Consider the following 19336-nt stretch of genomic DNA (forward strand, 5'->3'; position numbering starts at 1 on the left):
TATACAATTAAACGGAGTTGAGATGTACTTTAAATGAAAATTGAAAACAAATTAAGTAATCAGTCAATGTAATGTTTGTGGTTATAGCTCTTGTATATATTTGGATAAGTTAAGGGTGGAAAAAAGCTGTTCAGCATTGCTGGGCATTTTATTTTATTCCAAGGGGAAAGAAGTAGCTGGCAACATTTGAAATTGGCTGTAAAATATTACAGATAATGATAATTTGCTTTTATATTTGTATGGGCCCTTCATCTATTCCCATAGATCAAGTTTAATCATATGGCATATTACTATCTACTAGTGTTAGAATTAGGCAATCTGAAGTTTAGCTAATGAAATATATTTATAGGTTGCTGGGTTTTTTTTTTTTTTTGGTTAATCTTTCTTACTAACCAGGAGTAGGACCTTTTAATTTGACATTTGGAAACATTTGTATTAATAATAGCAATTTTTTAGGTTCCATCTTCTCGCAGTTTGACATTTGTAAAGTTAATGTGTATCTTTTTATCGCTTATTACAAATTATTTCCTTAATTTTATGACTTTGGGATGGCTGCCAGTGACTTACTGCCTCAAAAATCATGATGTTGAGAAAGAGATGATTATGTTTTATATTTAGTTAGATTTATTAGTACTGACTTGGGCTTTGTGCTGAGGCAAATGGGTTTACACAAGTCATCTGAAGATTTTTGGGTCTCTGCTTAAAGTTCAAATTCAACCATTACAAGGCTATGATAATTTATGAAGCTTAATCCCTGAGCCATTATTTTTCACAGTTAACTACATTTGTTTTAGATTTTGAATGTGGATCTTAACTCAGGTTTTGATGCAAGTATCACACCCTGCTATACATTGCATTCTGTTTTAATACAGTACTAAACTTCCAAGAGCAATAAATTAGTTTGCTTTCCCCCTCATCTCTTAAAATTATGCATTTTTAAAAAGCCTCAGATTTTCCAGTATTTTTCTATCCTATTTTTTTAGTCCAACTGTATTAAAAAGGGGTGGGGGATAAGGGGTGCCTGGGTGGCTCAGTCAGTTGAGCATCTGACTTCTGCTCAGGTCATGATTCATGGGCTATCAGTTGGTGCCCCATGGACTTTGTGCTGACAGCTTGGAGCCTGCTTTGGATTCTGTGTCTCCCTGTGTCCCTGCCCTTCCCCTGCTTGTGCTCTGACTCTCTCTCTCTCTCTCTCTCTCTCTCTCTCTCTCTCTCTCTTTCTCAAAAATAAACATTAAAAAAAAGGTATGGGGAATTTCAGCTAAATTTGTTCATTGGCATTTATTCTATGAATTAATTTTCTGACTTAATTAAAGTCATATTTAATTTATATTTTTTATTTAAGTTATTTAATACATGTGTTTTTCAGGACTGTTGATCACAAGTAACAAATGCCATTGAAAGTGTTTCAGCATAGCAGAATTTACTGGCTTGTATAATGGCACAGTCTAGGGAATGCATGCTTCAGGCATGGCTGTCTCAAGTAGCTCAAACAGGCTCCTTAGTGATCTCTCTTTTTCTCTTTCTCAGTAATGCTTTTCTTTTTGTTGACTTCTCTCTCTTAGAAACTCCTTCATTCTTATAGCCTTGCACACTGGCATCATTATATCCTACAAACTGCTAGTCCAACAAAAATGAGAGATTTTTATTACATGTAATCTCAGTAAAAATGAAATTAAATTCCTCTCCATTCTATAACAATCCCATCCCTGACCCATATTCTGTGGCTAGGAGGTTGGAATGTATCCATTTTTGACAAAATGTGGTCCCTAGATAACCCCCAGAAACATCACCAAAGATTTGGTTAGAAATACTTATTCTCAGATCCCTTCTATACCCAGTCAAAAAATCCTACTGTGGGACCCAGTATACTGGGTGGTAAGGAACCCTCCTAGGCAAGCATTCTCAAGCTTGAGAACCCCTGCTGTACATTAACTAGCCAAGACTGGGTCATGTGAGCAACCCCTGGAGCTTCAGTGTAAGTTTCATCTCACAGCAAGCATGTAGAAAAGAGTTCTGAGGAACCAATATCAGGAAAGAGGAAGAGTAGATGGTGTGCTGACAAGTAAGAGATCTCTGCTACAATGAAATTTCAGCCCGACACTACTTTTTCTTTGTTTCTAATGACATTATTTCTCAGAACACTGTTGATTATGAATTCCCCTCTAGAAAACCACTATTCTAATTAAAGCAAATCAACATTCATCCTCCTCTAGGATACGGGATTTTAGTTTTAAATTTCATCTCTGAATAGGTAGGTACGTGGCCAATATTGAAAGGTTTCCAGACCATATTTTTTTTTTATTCAAATGCTTACCAATTACTTAGATATGGCCAACTACCATTATATACCCTTCAGTAATGAACCTTATTACTCTTATGTGGTAAATAATAGACTAAAATGAATTTGCTTCAAAATTTCTCATTGATAATGGCAGTGATGCCTACAGAATTTTAGGAAAGGTAGTCAACATTGCAATATCACCTAAAATAATTTTAAAACAAATTTTTAAAAAGCAGCTGATAAGGGAGATGCATGTAACATTTCACATTACTTAAAATTTGTGTTTTGATTTATCATTTGTTAAAGATTTGTTAAAGATCCAAAGGTAGTTGGGTTTTTTTTTTTGTTCGTTTGTTTTGGTTTTTTTTGTTTTTTCCTTTTAGTATATTCTTACTTGGAATGTGTAGGGTAGGAATAGGGAATATGTATTTTTTAACAGTTGCCACAGGGACTTTTTTATTATTATTATTTCTTTATTTTGAGAGACAGAGCACGAGCCGGCAAAGGGCAGAGAGAGAGAGAGGGTGAGAGAATCCCAAGCAGGCTCCATACTGATTTGGGGCTTGATCCACGAACTGTGAGATCATGACCTGAGCAGAAATCAAGAGTCTGGATGCTTAACCGACTGAGCCACCCAGGTGCCCCAACCACAGGGAAATCTTAAAATCAGGCATGTTTGGCATACTCCATAGTAGCAAAAAGTAAGGATGCTGTGGTGGAATAGTTGGGGTCAAATCTTGGTCTTAGTTCAAACTAACTGTAGGGAGGTGGGTAGTTCTTTAGCCTTGTCAAGTCTCAAATGCTGCTTCTATCATTGTTGTTGTTTCCTTCTCTCCCTTTTCTCTTAACTAATCTGCCAGTTACACCTTCTCATTTCTTATGCTGCAGATAGAGGACATGCAGTGGGGTAAAGGAGTCCGGGAGATCCCCCCCTCAGTGTGCACACTGCCATGCAAGCCTGGGCAAAGAAAGAAGACTCAGAAGGGAACTCCGTGCTGCTGGACCTGTGAGCCTTGTGATGGCTACCAGTACCAGTTTGATGAGATGACATGCCAACATTGCCCCTACGACCAGAGGCCCAATGAAAACCGAACCGGCTGCCAGGATATCCCCATCATCAAATTAGAGTGGCATTCCCCCTGGGCCGTCATCCCTGTCTTCCTAGCAATGTTGGGGATCATTGCCACCATCTTTGTCATGGCCACTTTCATCCGCTACAATGACACGCCCATTGTCCGGGCATCTGGGCGGGAACTGAGCTACGTTCTGTTGACTGGCATCTTTCTTTGCTACATTATCACTTTCCTGATGATAGCCAAACCTGATGTGGCCGTGTGTTCTTTCCGGAGAGTTTTCTTGGGCTTGGGTATGTGCATCAGTTATGCAGCCCTCTTGACAAAAACCAATCGGATTTATCGCATATTTGAGCAGGGCAAGAAATCAGTGACAGCTCCCAGACTCATAAGCCCAACATCACAGCTGGCAATCACTTCCAGTTTAATATCAGTTCAGCTTCTAGGAGTTTTCATTTGGTTTGGTGTTGACCCACCCAACATCATCATAGACTATGATGAACATAAGACAATGAACCCTGAGCAGGCCAGGGGAGTTCTCAAATGTGACATTACAGATCTCCAAATCATTTGCTCCTTGGGATATAGCATTCTTCTCATGGTCACATGTACTGTGTATGCCATCAAGACTCGGGGTGTCCCAGAGAATTTTAATGAAGCCAAACCTATTGGATTCACTATGTACACGACATGTATAGTGTGGCTTGCCTTCATTCCCATTTTTTTTGGCACTGCTCAGTCAGCGGAAAAGGTAAGTGAAAATGCACACCACACCACACATTCAAAATATGTCTGTTTTTGTAAATATTGAAACCAAATTGATTGTATAAAGCAAGAAGTTTTATATCCTGAATTACTAGGCTTCAGTGCTACAGGAATCTAAAATCTGCAGGGAACTGTGCCACATTCATTTCACTGGAAACCAACAAGAGGTAGCTTTTTCAAGTTAATTTGTGATGGAATTATTCAGTGTAGCAAGAGCTAATCCAGTATAAAATCATGCAGTCTGTCCAAATGAAATCTTCCTATTCATTCATTACCCGCCCTCTCTTCTTACACATATATTTCCTTGGGATAGGAGAAAAAGGCCACAATGCTTCACTGGGATGAAGATGGTCATTACTAGCTCTCTCTGTCTTGTTAGTGACTTTCTAGGTTTTCACCGCGGATTGGACCTAGTTTGTGAGCAACACAACATACTAGAAGTTCCATTTGCATATTATATATATATATATACACACACACACACATATATGATATATATTTCATACATATTCATCCACTATATATTTATGTGTGTGTGTGTATATATATACATGCATATACATGTACATATATACATACCTACATATATGCACACACACACACACATATATACACACATATATATAGTGGATGAAAATAGGAGAGTTTTGGTTATCACTGTATCCTGGGCTCCCTAAAGCTAGATATACATCTGTCACATCAAGTGATTCAAAGTGATATGAGAGACTCAACTTTCTAGCCATGGGAGGGACAGTATGTAGTACAGCAGGTGTCATCAAACTGTGGAAACTCAAAGTTGGCAAAATTAGTGGACCCTAATATGTTGGTCCTAGATATGGTTAGTGTGCATTCTACCCGCCCCCCCCCCATATAGTTATACAGTTTTATGAGTCTGTAGTTAGGCAGCCCTAATGTGTTGATTCTTAAAGCAATTAATATATGTCTAGCTGTAGGTTCAACAGGCATGCAATTAGGCACTGCTAAAGCCTTGATTCTACATGAGATTCCTACACATCTTTCATACTCACCTGGATTTGGTTTTTTGTGTATGCAAATTGGGCAGTTCTAATATGGTGATCTTCATAAGATGTGCTGTCCTTCATTCCTTAAAGTCAGCTCTGGCATGGCGGTACAGCTAAAGCCAGAGCCAAGACCTAGAGCACTAAATGGAACACTGTATAAGAGAGGGCATGCATATAGCTTGATTAGAAGTGAAAATGTAGGGAGTGTAGCCTGATTCTGTGTTACTTTGTAGGAGTCTCTGAAGCATTCAAGGACTTAGTGCCCTAAATGAGGAAAACAAGGATTGAAGTAGGAATCTCTACAAATTCACAAATCTGTGCCTCTAGGAATTCATTGAATCTGAATTTTTCATTATTACTTCTCTTCTCATATAATCCTGTAAATTATTAATGACCTTTGACTGGTGTTCCAATGGAGAAGATGTCTCTCATCTAAATTGTGTGATTCAGAAGCCATCAGTTTGGACTGTGTGGGGTTTGGGGTTTTTTTGTTTGTTTATTTGTTTTTAATGAGTATCTCGTAAAACCACAGAGAATTCTGAAACCAAGGACAGTGAATAGTTCCAGATATGATTTTAGTCATGAATGTCTTAGAGGAAGTTCTAAAATACATGCTCAACAAGCATAGTATGTTTCCAACAGTATGTTTCAAATTCATAATGCATGTTTACTGTCTGTGAAACCAACCTGAATTGCATTTTATTGCTTCAATCTATCCCTGGGCCAAGGGAATAGTAAAATATGAGTTAGGGTAGTGAAACGCAATAGAGAGAAAAAGGAAAAGAATTTCCCAAACGTATGCTAGTAAGTTGATAACCATTGAACTTTTTATGGGAAATGATGTGTATTATCAAAGCCTATGAAGATAATAATTATTTTTTATTAAAACAAACACAAATCCCTATGTAACAGGCTAAAAACATTAAATCCTTTTCTTATAAATTTATTGTTGGGGAATATAAAAGGCAGGAGTACCTGCAGTTTTATAGATGGTCCCTGTTGTAATGATATTTGACAATTCAAGTCTCTACCCTTTAATTTGTCATTTCTAGCCCTTTCTGGTCATGACTGTGAATCCTTTCTGTAAGATCACGGGTATAGTAGACTCATTTAAATACCTGAAAGTGATATAGGGCTTCAGGAATTGAATTCACTGGTTCCAGTTGTTCTGTAAGACTTTGAGCTGGTTGAACTGAACTACAGCAATAAGTAGGCTGTCTTTAAGCAGTGTGCTTTGTATCCTAGAGTTTTGAAGGCATGTATGTTTTTCTTTGTATACTCTCAATGGTTTGTGATGTCTTACATGGTTGATTGGCACAATTAAAGGTACTAAATTGCCAAATGGGAACAGTGAATTTTATATGGAAATTCACACATCTTAAAGATAGGCATATGGCTAGAGAGGCATGAGTGATAAATTTAAAATATTTTTTGTACATGAAACCGTGGAATTTAAATTGTGGAAGGCGGCAAATTGACAAATGCAACAGAGATCACAGAAAAAGGCATCATTGCCAAGCTAAAAATATTCAGAATCACAGCCCTTCCATTTCTGTTTAGATTGAAGAGTCTAAGTGTTTAAGTGAAAGAATTCCATTGTAACAAAAATAAAGGATTAGGCGGTGATTTCAGTAATAACTATTTACTGTTTTAGGAAATTGAAATCATTTTGATTATGATAAGGATATCTTTGTGAAGTTTCTCATCAGTTGAGTTCATTAGCGCAGCACAAAGGATGAGAAATGTTTATTTTCTCGTGAAATATCAACCCTCAGTATATTTTTGCTTTTGTGAAGAAGGATGCAGGAGATTAAAGTTATCTTGTTTTATTGTTGCTAACCCTGTGATTATGAGGATCATGCAACAAGGTTAGGCATGATGAAGGAGGTAAACTTGAGCCATAAGAGAATGATCCCTGGTTTTAGGAATTTCTGTTTAGGACACTGAGATGATTCAAGGAAACACTGGAAATAATAGAGTTACAGAAATGTGGGAACTAGCTGGTCTAGTCAAGTGTGGTAATGTCCCATTGCTATATACTGGCAATGGCTACTGGAGGACTAGATTGTTTGCCATGAAAAAAAAGTCTTTGTTTTTGGCTTATCTATCTTCTTTGCATGCCTCCTGGAAAAGAGCTTGGTTCATACAGGGAGGATACAATCTACCCTGCCAAAATAAGAGAAACCCTGTAGAAGTTAGGTTTATCCAAATCTTTTTAACCAGTTGTCAGGAGAGCTTTCTAGGTAAGCCAGTGTTTTTTTGTTTTTTTGTTTTTTGTTTTGTTGGTTTTTTTTTACACATGGATGAGGAGAAAACCTTTACACCACTTGGCTCTGCAAAGGCAAAGTAGACCTTGATATAAATGGAGTGGAGTCAGAGGGTCTCAGAGGTCTTCCCCTCTGTGCATATGTATTTGTTTGGGTAGCAAGGTGGGGAGAGGAAGAGAAGGAAAAGCATTGAGGCATTTTATGTTCAGGGAAGAATGATGGAAAAAGAGCAGTGGCTGAAAGGAAGGAGTATGTCTTCTGCAATGCGGCCCACAGGCCATTCTTCATATATCAGAACAGAATCGCAAAGATTATAGCACTTAAGTAATAAGATTCTTTGGTTTTCACTGAAGCATTATTCCACGAGGTGACAGAAGAGGGCTACTGCTAGTAATCTCTGAACCAACTCAGGATCCTTAATTCCATGCTTCTTAAAATTGTGTGTATGATAATCCCCATTGGAACTTGTCTTTAAAAATATTCCCAACTGGTTCAATAGGGCAGTGGGATGGGCATAGAACTCTAGACCTCTTAGCAAACATGCTGGAAGTATGTCAGCACAAACCAAGCATGCTTCTGAAAACTACCTGAACATTTTCTTCCTAATCCACCGAACATATCATATAAATATTTCCTGATCCCTATTTTTAGAGCCTTTAAGAATAAATTAATTCTCATCTCAAGCAACTGGGAGGTCCAGAGATCAAGGAACCAGGAGATCAGAAAGACATTATTCAGAGTCAGAGACAAAGTTTAGACTCAGGAGGTCTGAATGAAGTGTCAACTAATAGGCTTTGGCTAGAGACCTTAAAAGTCAGGACCAAGACATTGACCCTGCAACCAGAGATAGCAAAGAGACAAGCAGAAAGAAATGTCCATGAGTGTTTCTAGAGGATTTAGACATAAGGCAACATTTTGATCTTCCACATGTGACAGAGCCCCAGAATCTGAACACAGAGTGAACTAATCTAGGACTGACATTAAGGATCAGAAATATTTGGCAGGTAGGTAAATATTTCCTAATCTGTGCCCTGGGCAGACAGTGGTAATCAATTATGGCGAGCTTTCTCTAAACCCAGGTGTGGTCTTAAAATCCTTATCAACACAGTCATTAGGCAACCACTACCAGTAAGTCAGAACTGGCAGGAATGTGAAATCCATGTGTCATTTCCCATTATTACTGGACACTGACAAATGACCTTTGATATCTCTGCCAACTCAGCTGTTTGTTGTCCTTGTGCAAGAGCCATTGGGTGGCTTTCATTAGAATATATCTGCTTAAATATAAAGAATACTCAGGAAAATGGGAGTGTGCTTGAATTAGTCTTTATCTTGTCTCTGATTATACATCTCTAAGTTTTCAAAGGCCATACAGAAAAGAACAGTCCTAGCTCCCTTTGGGAGTCATATATTAGTTTATGCCTCTGCCCTATTTGATTTGATTAAGATTTTCTCATGGTCTTTGAGCACTTGCTCCACCAATTGTGAAATAACCTACTATGTCCCTAGTATTCTGTATTCTGTGAAGGACTGGGGAGGAGAGGTGAAGAAGGCACCATGTTCTTCAGTCAGGAACTCAAAAGCTAGTGATCAACAGAGATGTTCAAACCAACTTTGAATAGTGCGAGGCACGCTACAGTTGTCAGACGAGGACTGAAGGACAGGCACCCCAGAAACAAGAACTCTACTTCTGATTCATGGAGGAGTGACATGGACTGAAGTTACCAGGTGGAGGAAGCGCTGTGACAATCCAGTGAGAAATTATATCCCATGTAAAAAAGTAGGGAGTGGTGTTTTCAACACTTGATGTGTAGAGAGAAGAGACAGATTGCACTTAAGGCGACTTTGACTCTTGCAAATATGAGGTGTAAGAATAAAATTTAATAAAATCGCATTTTATGGGAAAACTTTAAAACAGTGTGAACCCCAACATTCCATTCTCAAATTAAACTTTTGGCAAGAATCCCATCTTTCAAAGTGATGGACCAAGTTAATTTTAAATACTCTAGCTTATAAGCTGAAAAACCCGCTTTCCCTTCTTAGGGTGAAATATTCCCCTCTGCGTATGTTGAATTATGCAAAGTCTTCTCTCTAATGCAATTCTCCCCTCTCTGATGTTGTGGGCCTGGGCCCTGTGACAGAGATAGTGATGCGGTGAAGAGAAACAAATCCAAATTACGGAGGACTGTGTTTGGACTCTATTTCTGTAAGTCATGGAGAGCCAACAAAAGGTTTATGAAGGTGGGAGGAACATTAACATAGGGTATTTTGGAATATGAATTCCAGGGATCCAGGGACAGTGCTTGAGGATGAGTAAAGGGGAAACTGCTGGTGTAAAGAAACTAAGTTAAGTAGCTATTGTAATAGATTGACAAAAGATGGCACTCATTTAAAGAAGGTCTGAGGGAATAGAAAAGATAAAGCAGGTTTGAAAGCTACTTTGAACACTTTGAACCTTAAAAGAGTAAGGGAATATAATATGCCTTACCTTTCCTTTTGTGTTATGCTGCTTTGTTACTGGAATAGAGATATGCTTATAGGTACTTTGTTTCTTTTTTGGAATTCGCAAATAGCATTGCCCACTATTCCATGTTTGAGTTTTGTTTTGTTTTGTTTTGTTTTGTTTGTTTGTTTGTTTTCTAACAGCAACTAAATAAGGAAAGAAGAAGGACTCCCTCCCATTATTCTGTCTTCTATATACAGTCATGGCTAACAATCTGATAACAGCTTCTGGATATGTAAATACACCAGATTCATACACAAATATAGATGTATTTTAAAGCAAAAATTCTGACTTTCTTTTCTGGAAGGCTTGGTAGAACCTCCATCTTGCCTGGAAATACATATTGAGAGAAGTGTCCCAGTGCTTAGCTTCCCTTGAGGCCCTTTGTGCACTCATGCTGTGATGGGCAAGGGGGCCAGTGGTTGAGGTCTTGCTTCTGTTGTTTAGTTTTGTCTGTTCAAATTTATAGTAGAAGCATATGGAACAATCTCCTTTCTGCTTCCTCCTGTGACCCTCATGATAACTGAGCTTCTCTCCAAACAGCCCTCTGAAACCAGCTGTTTGCACGTCTGGTGTTAGTCAGTGGCTTGAGATAGTGCTGTCCTATACTCTCCTCCTGAAACTAATTTTGGGTGCAGTCACCTAGGATATTGGGAGTCTTCACCATCTTAGTCCCTTCCTTTATCTGGAATAGCTACTTCAGCAGGTAAATGCAAGAGCGGTTGTAAAACTGAACTGAGTGAGACTAACAAGGAAATAACTTACTATATTAAAACAAAGTCCCCACCATTCAAGGTTTAAACAGAGAAGTGCTCAAGAAAGAGAAATTGCTGCTAAAGGGAAAAACAAACCAAGTCTTGAATCGGTCCCCTGTGAAGTATACTGGAGAGCCTAGCTTTCCCATGAAAGTGTCTTTTACTGTGAGATCTTAGCCTCCAAGAGACACCAGTCACAAGGATGCAGACCTCACTTTTATAACTAGTAGTGGGATGTTCAGAGAAATCCCTGTTGATTGGCATCTCTCAAGCATCACAGGCTACCTATCATTTTCAGAAACAACTCTTCTTAAAGCATGGGAAATCATAGCAGAACACTGTCTGCTGATGAGCAGTTGGTGGCCTGCCAAATCCAGGTTTGGGGTCCTAAGATACCTATAGTGCAGAGCCTAACACCGGTCTACTTAGTGTTTTGTTCAGGTCCCAGATGCCCTGTGGTCCTATAAGACGGTTCCTCCATAACCCATCATGCTGTGGTGCTCTGGACCTATTTCATTGTACCTTGTGACTGTGTCATTTAACCTTTGTGGTCCTAGGTTCTTCCGTCTGTAGTCATTCCTACTTGTAGATTTATGTAAGAGAAAATGAGAACTTTAAATTGCTTAATACAGTGTTCATAAAACTGATGATAACATGGGCTGGTAAAGATGTGGAATAACTGGAACTCTCATGTGCTGCTAATGGGAATGTAAAAGTTAGTCAATCACTTTGGAAAATAGTTTGGGAGGTTCTTAAAATATTAAGCATACACCTATTGTGCTACGCTAGCTATTCCTCCTATCTCTTTACCCATGAGAAATGAAAGAATATGTCCACACAGATTTGCATATAATTTTTTGTATGTTTAATAGTCAAAAAATTGGAACAACCCAAATGCCGATCAATAGCTGAATAGATGAACAAGTCATGGTCAGGCGATAAAATGGAATACTACTCTGAGGTAAAAAGCAATAGATTATTGATCTATCCAACAGCATGGATAAGTCCCAAATAATTATGCTCAAAGAATACAGGCAAAAAGAGTATGCACTATATAATTACACTTATACCAAAATAGTTTTAACATTGGAATTAATCTTTAGTGAGAGAAAGCAGATCATTTGTTGGCTGGGGATGGGTGGGGGGCTGAAGAATTACAAAAGAACACAAGGAGCTTTACATATTAATAAAAGCTGTTAAAAAATCTCCTTGCTAGAAACCCTCTTCTTTGCTCTTCCTCTTTTCTTGAGCCTTACTCATTAAGTGCTTTTATTATGCCTAGTGGCCTATTTGCACAGTACTGAAACTATAAATTGCATTGGCAATAAGGCCACAATTGTACAGATGGGTTACAGTAGAAGAGCACTTCAAACACTCTCTAGCACATGGTAAATGCTCAGTAAAGGAGAACTGTATCCTTCCACCCTAGGCTCACCTTAGCAAAAATTTCTTTCTAGGTCAAGGCAGGAGAGTCTGCAGAAGGTAACATAGTCCTGTATTTGGGGAAACTGAAAGTAGAGGAGTTAGTATGAATTAGCAGGATGACAGGATCTAACTCTGAAGAGGCAGGTAGAGGTGAAATCTTGAAGGACCCCGCATGCTTGATTTTGTTTATAAGGCAAGCAGGGGAAAGCGGCCGTCAATGAATTTTAGGGCAGGGATATGTGTGACATGTTCGATTTATGCTTTCAAAAGATTACTCTTTCCTTATGAGTAAGCATTTGCATGATAGTTGTGATATTGTGATTTATAATAAGAAATGTGTATTTACTCTTTGTTCCATTTCTGGCACAGAGCTTCTACTACCTCTGGAATTTCCAAAGAGATGAAAGCAATAGGGTGTCTTTTTTTATGTTAATGAGGTGACTTTTTGGACCCTACTGAAGGATGGAGTCGGTTACCAGGAGAGCCAACCATGTGATTAGAGAGTTGGAACTTTCAGTCCCACTTCCTGGCCCCTGGGAAGGACTGGAGGTTGAATGGATTGCCACTGACCAATGATTTAATCAATAATGCCTATGTAATGAAGCCTCCATAAAAACCCAAGAGGACAGGGTTTGGAGAGCCTCCAGGTTGATGAATACTTTAAGATTTGGGGAGAATAGCATGCTCTGAGGGCAGGGAATCTCTGCTCCCTTTTCCAGTACCTATTCACTATGCATCTCTCTCATCAGGCTGTTCCTGAGTTATATCCTTTTATAAAACACACACACACAAACACCAAACAAGCAAACAAAAACACCCAGTAATGTAGTAAGGAAGATATTTTTGCATTCTGTTAGCTACTCTAACAAATGAATTCAAGCCTAAGGAGAGTGTTGTTGGAACCTCTAATCTATAGCCAAAGGTGGTAAGCACAGGTGACAACATGGACTCGAGATGGGCATCTGAAGTGGGGGTGGGAAGGTGCCGTCTTGTGGTACTAAGCCCTTAACCTGTAGAGTCTGATGCAATCTCCAAGTAGAGAGTGTCAGAATTGGGTAGAATTGTAGGACACCCATCAGGTTTCAAAGCTTTGCTTGGTGGTGAGGGGGAAAAAATCCAGACATGAGAGCTGAACGCACAACCTTAATATGTGAAATTCTACCCTGGAGATAGACAGTGGTTACCAGTGATGATTTAAATGGACTTTCCTTATGTTTAGGCTTTTATTTATTAATTTTTATTTTTCATTTTTCCTATGTTTAGAGTTTTAGATCCATGATAGTACAGTATACAACTCAAAGGATAAGGATGACTGAGAACAGTCTCTTAGAGAAAAACATTGGATCAGAGCTGCAAACCACTGGTTCTTCCCTTTACTTCCCATTTAGTAAAGGAGCCAAACGAACCTCCCACATCTGGGAGTAATACCTCGGATCTGAAAATTATGATCCTGCTCCCTTCCCTGCTCCAGAAGATGGCTGGTGGGGAGGAAACTTGGAACACTGCATCCAGTCTATATCCTCTGTCCCCAGGTAGAGAGGTACCCACAGGAGAGACTATACCACAGTAGTAGTTGATTTATATTATTGGTATTGGTAAGAATGGCTTTGAAGAGGATATACTCTAAATATTGTACTGTACTATACACTGTCTTCCTTGTTTTGGCTATCATCAGTGTGTTGCCACCAGTCTAGCTTTTTCCAAGGATAATTAATGGATCTTTGGCTTTTGAATTGTAAGGAGTTCCTAATGAATAAAGCTGACTGGCAGCTGACTGGCAGTTGGATCTTAGAATCAGGATGCATGCCAACTGCTGTGGAGTTGCACACCCTCAGATGGCCAGGTTTGTTAACCTGTACTTTGGTAGCATTCTACCCTAGTTTAGTGTCACATTTGGCCCTCTAGGTCTGACTGAGTTTGGCCATAAAACCATGGGGAAGTCAGTGCATCAAGAAGTGAGCAACCTCAAATTTTACACAATGATCTAATTACAGACTCCAGAGAGGGCCCATGTGAATTCCTCAACTCTGAAAAAAAGTCACACTTTCCTATTTAAGTCTCGTGTACATGGAGTTGTTGGGGAAGAGAAGGGTATACAGTCAACCGAGAAATTACAAGGCAAGGCTGAGAGTATACTGTATCAAGGAACATAAAGGACAAATCAATACCACTAAATCAGCAATTCCTTGAGATTCTCAAATATCTCTATATATTCAAAGGAGGAACCTTAGGCACAATGCGTTATCCGTAAAAATCTGTTTGATGGGCAACTGAGTTCCTGAAACAAGAAGTCCCATTTTCCTTCTTGTATTGCAGGCTCTCCAATTTCACTTGGAACTTTGATGTGATAGCACTTTTCTGATTTGTCACTTTCAGGAAGCTGATAATGTTTCCAATGAGGCTTGATTTATATATAAGAAGTCAGTCATTCATACCTGGGAGATTCTGGCTAACAAACCCAAAACCCCAGATCAGTTTGTGATGATTGGGTTTTAGCATCCAAGACTAGATATTTAAGCTAGCTAAATCTTCCAATTCTATACAGTCCATTGTGTTTCTCTGGTAACCTTCCCAGTCCCCTGTCAAATTGACTCGGTTGGAACACCATGGCCAAATGGCATTGTTGATGAGGCAAGGGCTGCTGTCTGCTGCTGGACCAAACACCAGATGAGTAGAGTGTTTCATTTTGACTCAGAAATAAGATAATTATCTCTTGGTTTAATGTTCCAGATTTTAAGATGGAGAAGTATCCTGTTCATGTGTTCATTTTCCTTCCTTCCTTCCTTCCTTCCTTCCTTCCTTCCTTCCTTCCTTCCTTCCTTCTTTCTTTTCTTTTCTTTCTTTTTTCTTTCTTTCTTTCACTGTCTCTCTCTCTCTCTCTCTCTCTCTCTCTCTCTAAGAAATTTAACTGAGAGCCAAGCATATTCTAATATGCATAGTGAAATTCATTCTAATTCCTCATTTCTTTTTCCCAGAATCTTTCCTATGTGGACATAGATAAGTGTTTTATCAAACTTTGGCACTTGTGTATAAGTTTCAAAATTGGGATATTACCCAGTGAAATTGTAGTGGGGAACAGGCTCAGAATCTTCAGATTTTCCATTGTTGAAAATATGGCACAAACACTAATAAACAACAAACAGAGGCAAACAACTGACAGGAAATGAACCAGATACTGTAGGAATGCTTATGGCAGAAGAGACGCACCTTCTGATTCCAGTGCTAGAGCTGTGCGAATGATTGGTGAGTGAGCTCATTAAATTTTAGATCCTAATAAAGAGCTTTGGGAAATGGAAGGAGCTATTGTTTCATTTTGTCATAGAAATCCAGTTTCCCACTACAGCTGTTAGGAAAGGAAAATGTGAGGAAATGATTCCTTAACGGTGATGCTGGCAATCATTCTACCTGACACAAAAGCACTGGTGTCTGTAACAGGTCCTCAGGTGCCTAAAATTGAAAATCGTCTCTCTAACATGTCTGTGCACTCCCATTCAGCTTTATGTTCCAACTGATCGCTTGTCTTATAATCAACAGTCAATTTTTTGATCCAGTGCTTCCCATTGCACTGGTCTAAAAATACCAGGTTAGTAGATGTACTGAAATAGCAAATATGAAAGATTTTTGTTCCCCATAATAACACTATCTTTATTTTTATTTTTTTCCAGTGCCTACCACCCCAGAGCTAGAGAGAGAGTTTTCAAATAGTTTATCTTTTAGAATAGCCTTTGTTACTTAGCAATTGATTTTTAATTGCCTGTAACATGTCAAGTCCTGAGACCCCAACAGCTGGGATTCATATCCCTCTTTGTTTTTTTATTTCTATGTATATTGATTGTCCTTACATTTCAATACATATGTACATTGTACTTTTCTAAAATATGTGTGTTTCCATCACCCTCCCAAACAATTCAGGAAATTTAGCATGATTTAACTTCTCTTTGATATGCACCAACTCCTGTCTTACTCATAGTTTTGGCCATTGAGTAAGTATACCAGTTCATATAGCTTGTATTTTTTATATTTTGTTTAAAATTTTTAATTATTTTTATAAGTATCAAAATTATACATATATAAATGTCAATAATTTTTTAAAAACTTGCAACAAAAATAATAGCATTCATCACCTTTTTTTTCCATTTCCAAATACCCCTCATGAGAGAAAACTATTTCTAATATTTTTCAATGTTTTTTGGGGGGGGTTGTTTGGATATCCCTCTTTTTAAAAAAATTCTCTAGTGACTTTCCATTTATATTAATAGTGGTAATATTATTATGAATATTAGTATTGCCTCTCTGTCACCATCCAAACTATAGCATTTAAACTCTTTCTTAGAAGCTATGAGATTTAGAACAAGGGTCACAAACTGTGGCTGGCAGGCCAAATCCAACCAGCTGCTTGTTTTCATAAATAAAGTTTTATTGGAACATAGCCACGTTCATTCATTTACATACTGCCAATGGCTGCTTTCGTGCTCCAAGGACAGAGTTCAGCAGTTGTGGCAGAGATCATACGGCCTGCAAAGCAGATAATATTTATAACCTGGACTCGTACCAAAAAAAGTTCGCTGCCTCTGCTTTAGATGATGAGATGCCTTCCTATCTTTCTGACCCTCATTTCCTATGCTTCTCATGCCCACTTATATCCCTTCATCTTGCTGATATTATGCCAGTCCCTGAACATACTGAGACCATTTTCTTCCCAGGAACTTTACACGGGATGTACCATCTGTCCAGGATTCTGTAACCTAGAACTTTTCTTTCTCATCATTCAGATTTCAGCTTCTAGACTCCTCTGTGAGGGGTCTTTACACTCTTGCATCTCAGGTAACGTTCTCTCCAACCCATTTGTATCCTATTTCTTCCTGTCTTTCATCAGTAACTAGTGTCAGTAATTGTTTTACTCATGTACTTTTTGCCTGCATGTCCTTATAAATATAAGTACCTTGAGTGTAAGTACTTAGTTTACTCTGGATCAGTAGGGCCCCCAACGGTGACTGGCATATAGCAAATGCTCAGTAAATCTCAGTGGGTGGGGGATAAATGAATTAATCTATTTTGGAGGAAGATGCAACCCCTGCCTTCAATATAAAACCATCAGAAAGTAGCTTTATAGCAAGAAATGAGAGAGATTGGTCTTCCTGGAGTAGTATGTCTATGAAGACTGCACAGACAAGGCAAATTTTCAAGCATGATCATGCATTCTTAGGTAGATAGAGGCTTTCTAAACTGAAGGAACTGATTGGGGAAATTATTTATTAAAACTAATTAATGATTAATATATAAAATATATCCAACTTCAAACCAGTTTTTAGTCTTCAGAATAGTAAAAATGAAAAAAAAAATCCAGTAATGCACACGGTGGTGAGGGAAAATGTATATTCTTATTAAATATAAATGGATGATAAAATCTATTTTTCCTTTCTCTAATTGACATATATTTGACATATAATATTGTGTAAATTTAAGATACACAACATATTAATTTGATATGCTCATCTGTTGTAATATGATTGCTATTGTAGCAACAATTAAGATCCCTATCACATTACTAAACTGATCAAATCATAAGAAGGGCCCATTTAATGCTATGTACCAAGAGCTTTTAGAATATGTATAACTTTTGACCTAGTAGTTCTACTTCTAGGAGTTGATGATGAGGAAGATATTGGAAAGTTTTCCAAAATTGGAGGTATCAGAATGCTAATCAGAATCCAAATGTCTGGCCAAAGAGAAGTGGTTAAATGCACTGTAGATCTTCCATACAATGTACTATTTATGAATGTTAAAAATGATGATGCAAATTATAAAGACTGGAATACCAGTGGTTGAGCATTCTCTGTGCATCAATCCCTAGACTGAATACTTTGTATATATTATCTCATTAAAACTCCACACCAAATTCTAAATAGATGTTAACATCCACCCATTTATATATGAGAAAACAGAGGCTTACAGAAGTTAAGTGATTCTGGTCCCAGATCTGGGAAAGGAGAAAGAAATTTGCTGATCAAGGCCTTTCTCATATAACTACCATATTCAGGAGTACGGACATTGACAGTAGAAACAGTCATTCCTGTTGCCCTGGAAAAATTACTTGATCTTTTTGTGCCTCAGTTTCCTTTGTTGTAAAATGAGAATGACAGTCATATTTATTTAAAAGATTACCATAAGGATTGATGAGTTAACTAATTGCACACGTGCACATGTATCAGGCACTGTTGTATATGTGGAGGAAGCAGCAGGAAACAAAGGAGATAAATTTCCCAGTTTATACTCCAGTAATCCAGTGGAAGGAAGATAGAATTTAAATAGATGAAAATACAGAGAATATTAAATTATGGCAAATAATATAAACACAAGTACCAGGATGGGGGAAATGGTATTTGCAGTTTTGAATTGGTGTTCAGAGAAGTCTCCAATGAGAAGGTAAGATTTGGGCAGACATTTAAAGAAGCAAACTATGAGGAGATATAAAAGAATATTCCACGTAGTGTGAATGGCAAGTGCAAAGGTCCTGAGGCAGAAACATGTCAGGAATATCTGAGAAATAACAAGGAGGATAGTATATATAAGAAAGGAGGAGCATAGCGCTTGATAGGGATAGGAGAATAGAGAACAAGACACCAGTTCATGTGGAATCAGATTGGTTGGAAAAGGAAGATTTTAGAGGATTATGTATGGAGGCAAAATTACTTGATTTCAATTTTGAAAGGTTCAATGTGACATACATTTATTTCATATAAAGTAATCAGAACAGTGCCTGCTACATGATAGATATTCAGTAAAGCTTAGGTATTTTTATTTGTGATATTAACGTCATCATCTATCTTCCAGTTTCAGTATATCCAAAATTTCTTTCGGACTACTATATATTTTAAAAGAATAAGAAAAACTTCAACTGCCTTTATCCTCTTATATGTTCATGTACGTGCCGTTGCCTCATTGCTTGAGAGAAGCCAGTTTGTGCTGGAAAATACAAGGACACTGAATTCTTGCATCAACCCTGTCCTGGCTCTCAGCCTAGGAACAGCTAAACCTGAATAGACTTCAGCAGGCCAGTAACTTCCTTCCTGAGACCAGCCACTAGGGCTTCCATATGTAATTATGCAATAATGCAAATGTAGGATCTAGTAAGACTATGGAAGTCCCTTTAAAATAAGTGTATCTCTCTAGCTCTAATTCAACAATAACACGTTTTGCATTTAAAATACTATCAGTGCTTGTGGCAACTGCCCCACAGGA

At 38.1% G+C, this 19336-nt stretch overlaps 1 protein-coding gene across 2 annotated transcripts in view; it reads left to right on the forward strand.

The window, feature by feature from the left end:
• GRM7 (glutamate metabotropic receptor 7) overlaps positions 1 to 19336 on the forward strand; it is an 859113-nt gene that overhangs the window by 697735 nt on the left and 142042 nt on the right. For both annotated transcript variants that reach the window (XM_043587992.1, XM_043587990.1), the window contains exon 8: positions 3173 to 4108. In XM_043587992.1, coding sequence (XP_043443927.1) covers positions 3173 to 4108 — 936 coding nt within the window. The remainder of the gene's footprint in view (positions 1 to 3172; positions 4109 to 19336) is intronic.

The sequence above is a fragment of the Prionailurus bengalensis genome, chromosome A2 (assembly GCF_016509475.1).
Source record: "Prionailurus bengalensis isolate Pbe53 chromosome A2, Fcat_Pben_1.1_paternal_pri, whole genome shotgun sequence".
In the NCBI taxonomy this organism is placed as follows: Eukaryota; Metazoa; Chordata; class Mammalia; order Carnivora; family Felidae; genus Prionailurus; species Prionailurus bengalensis.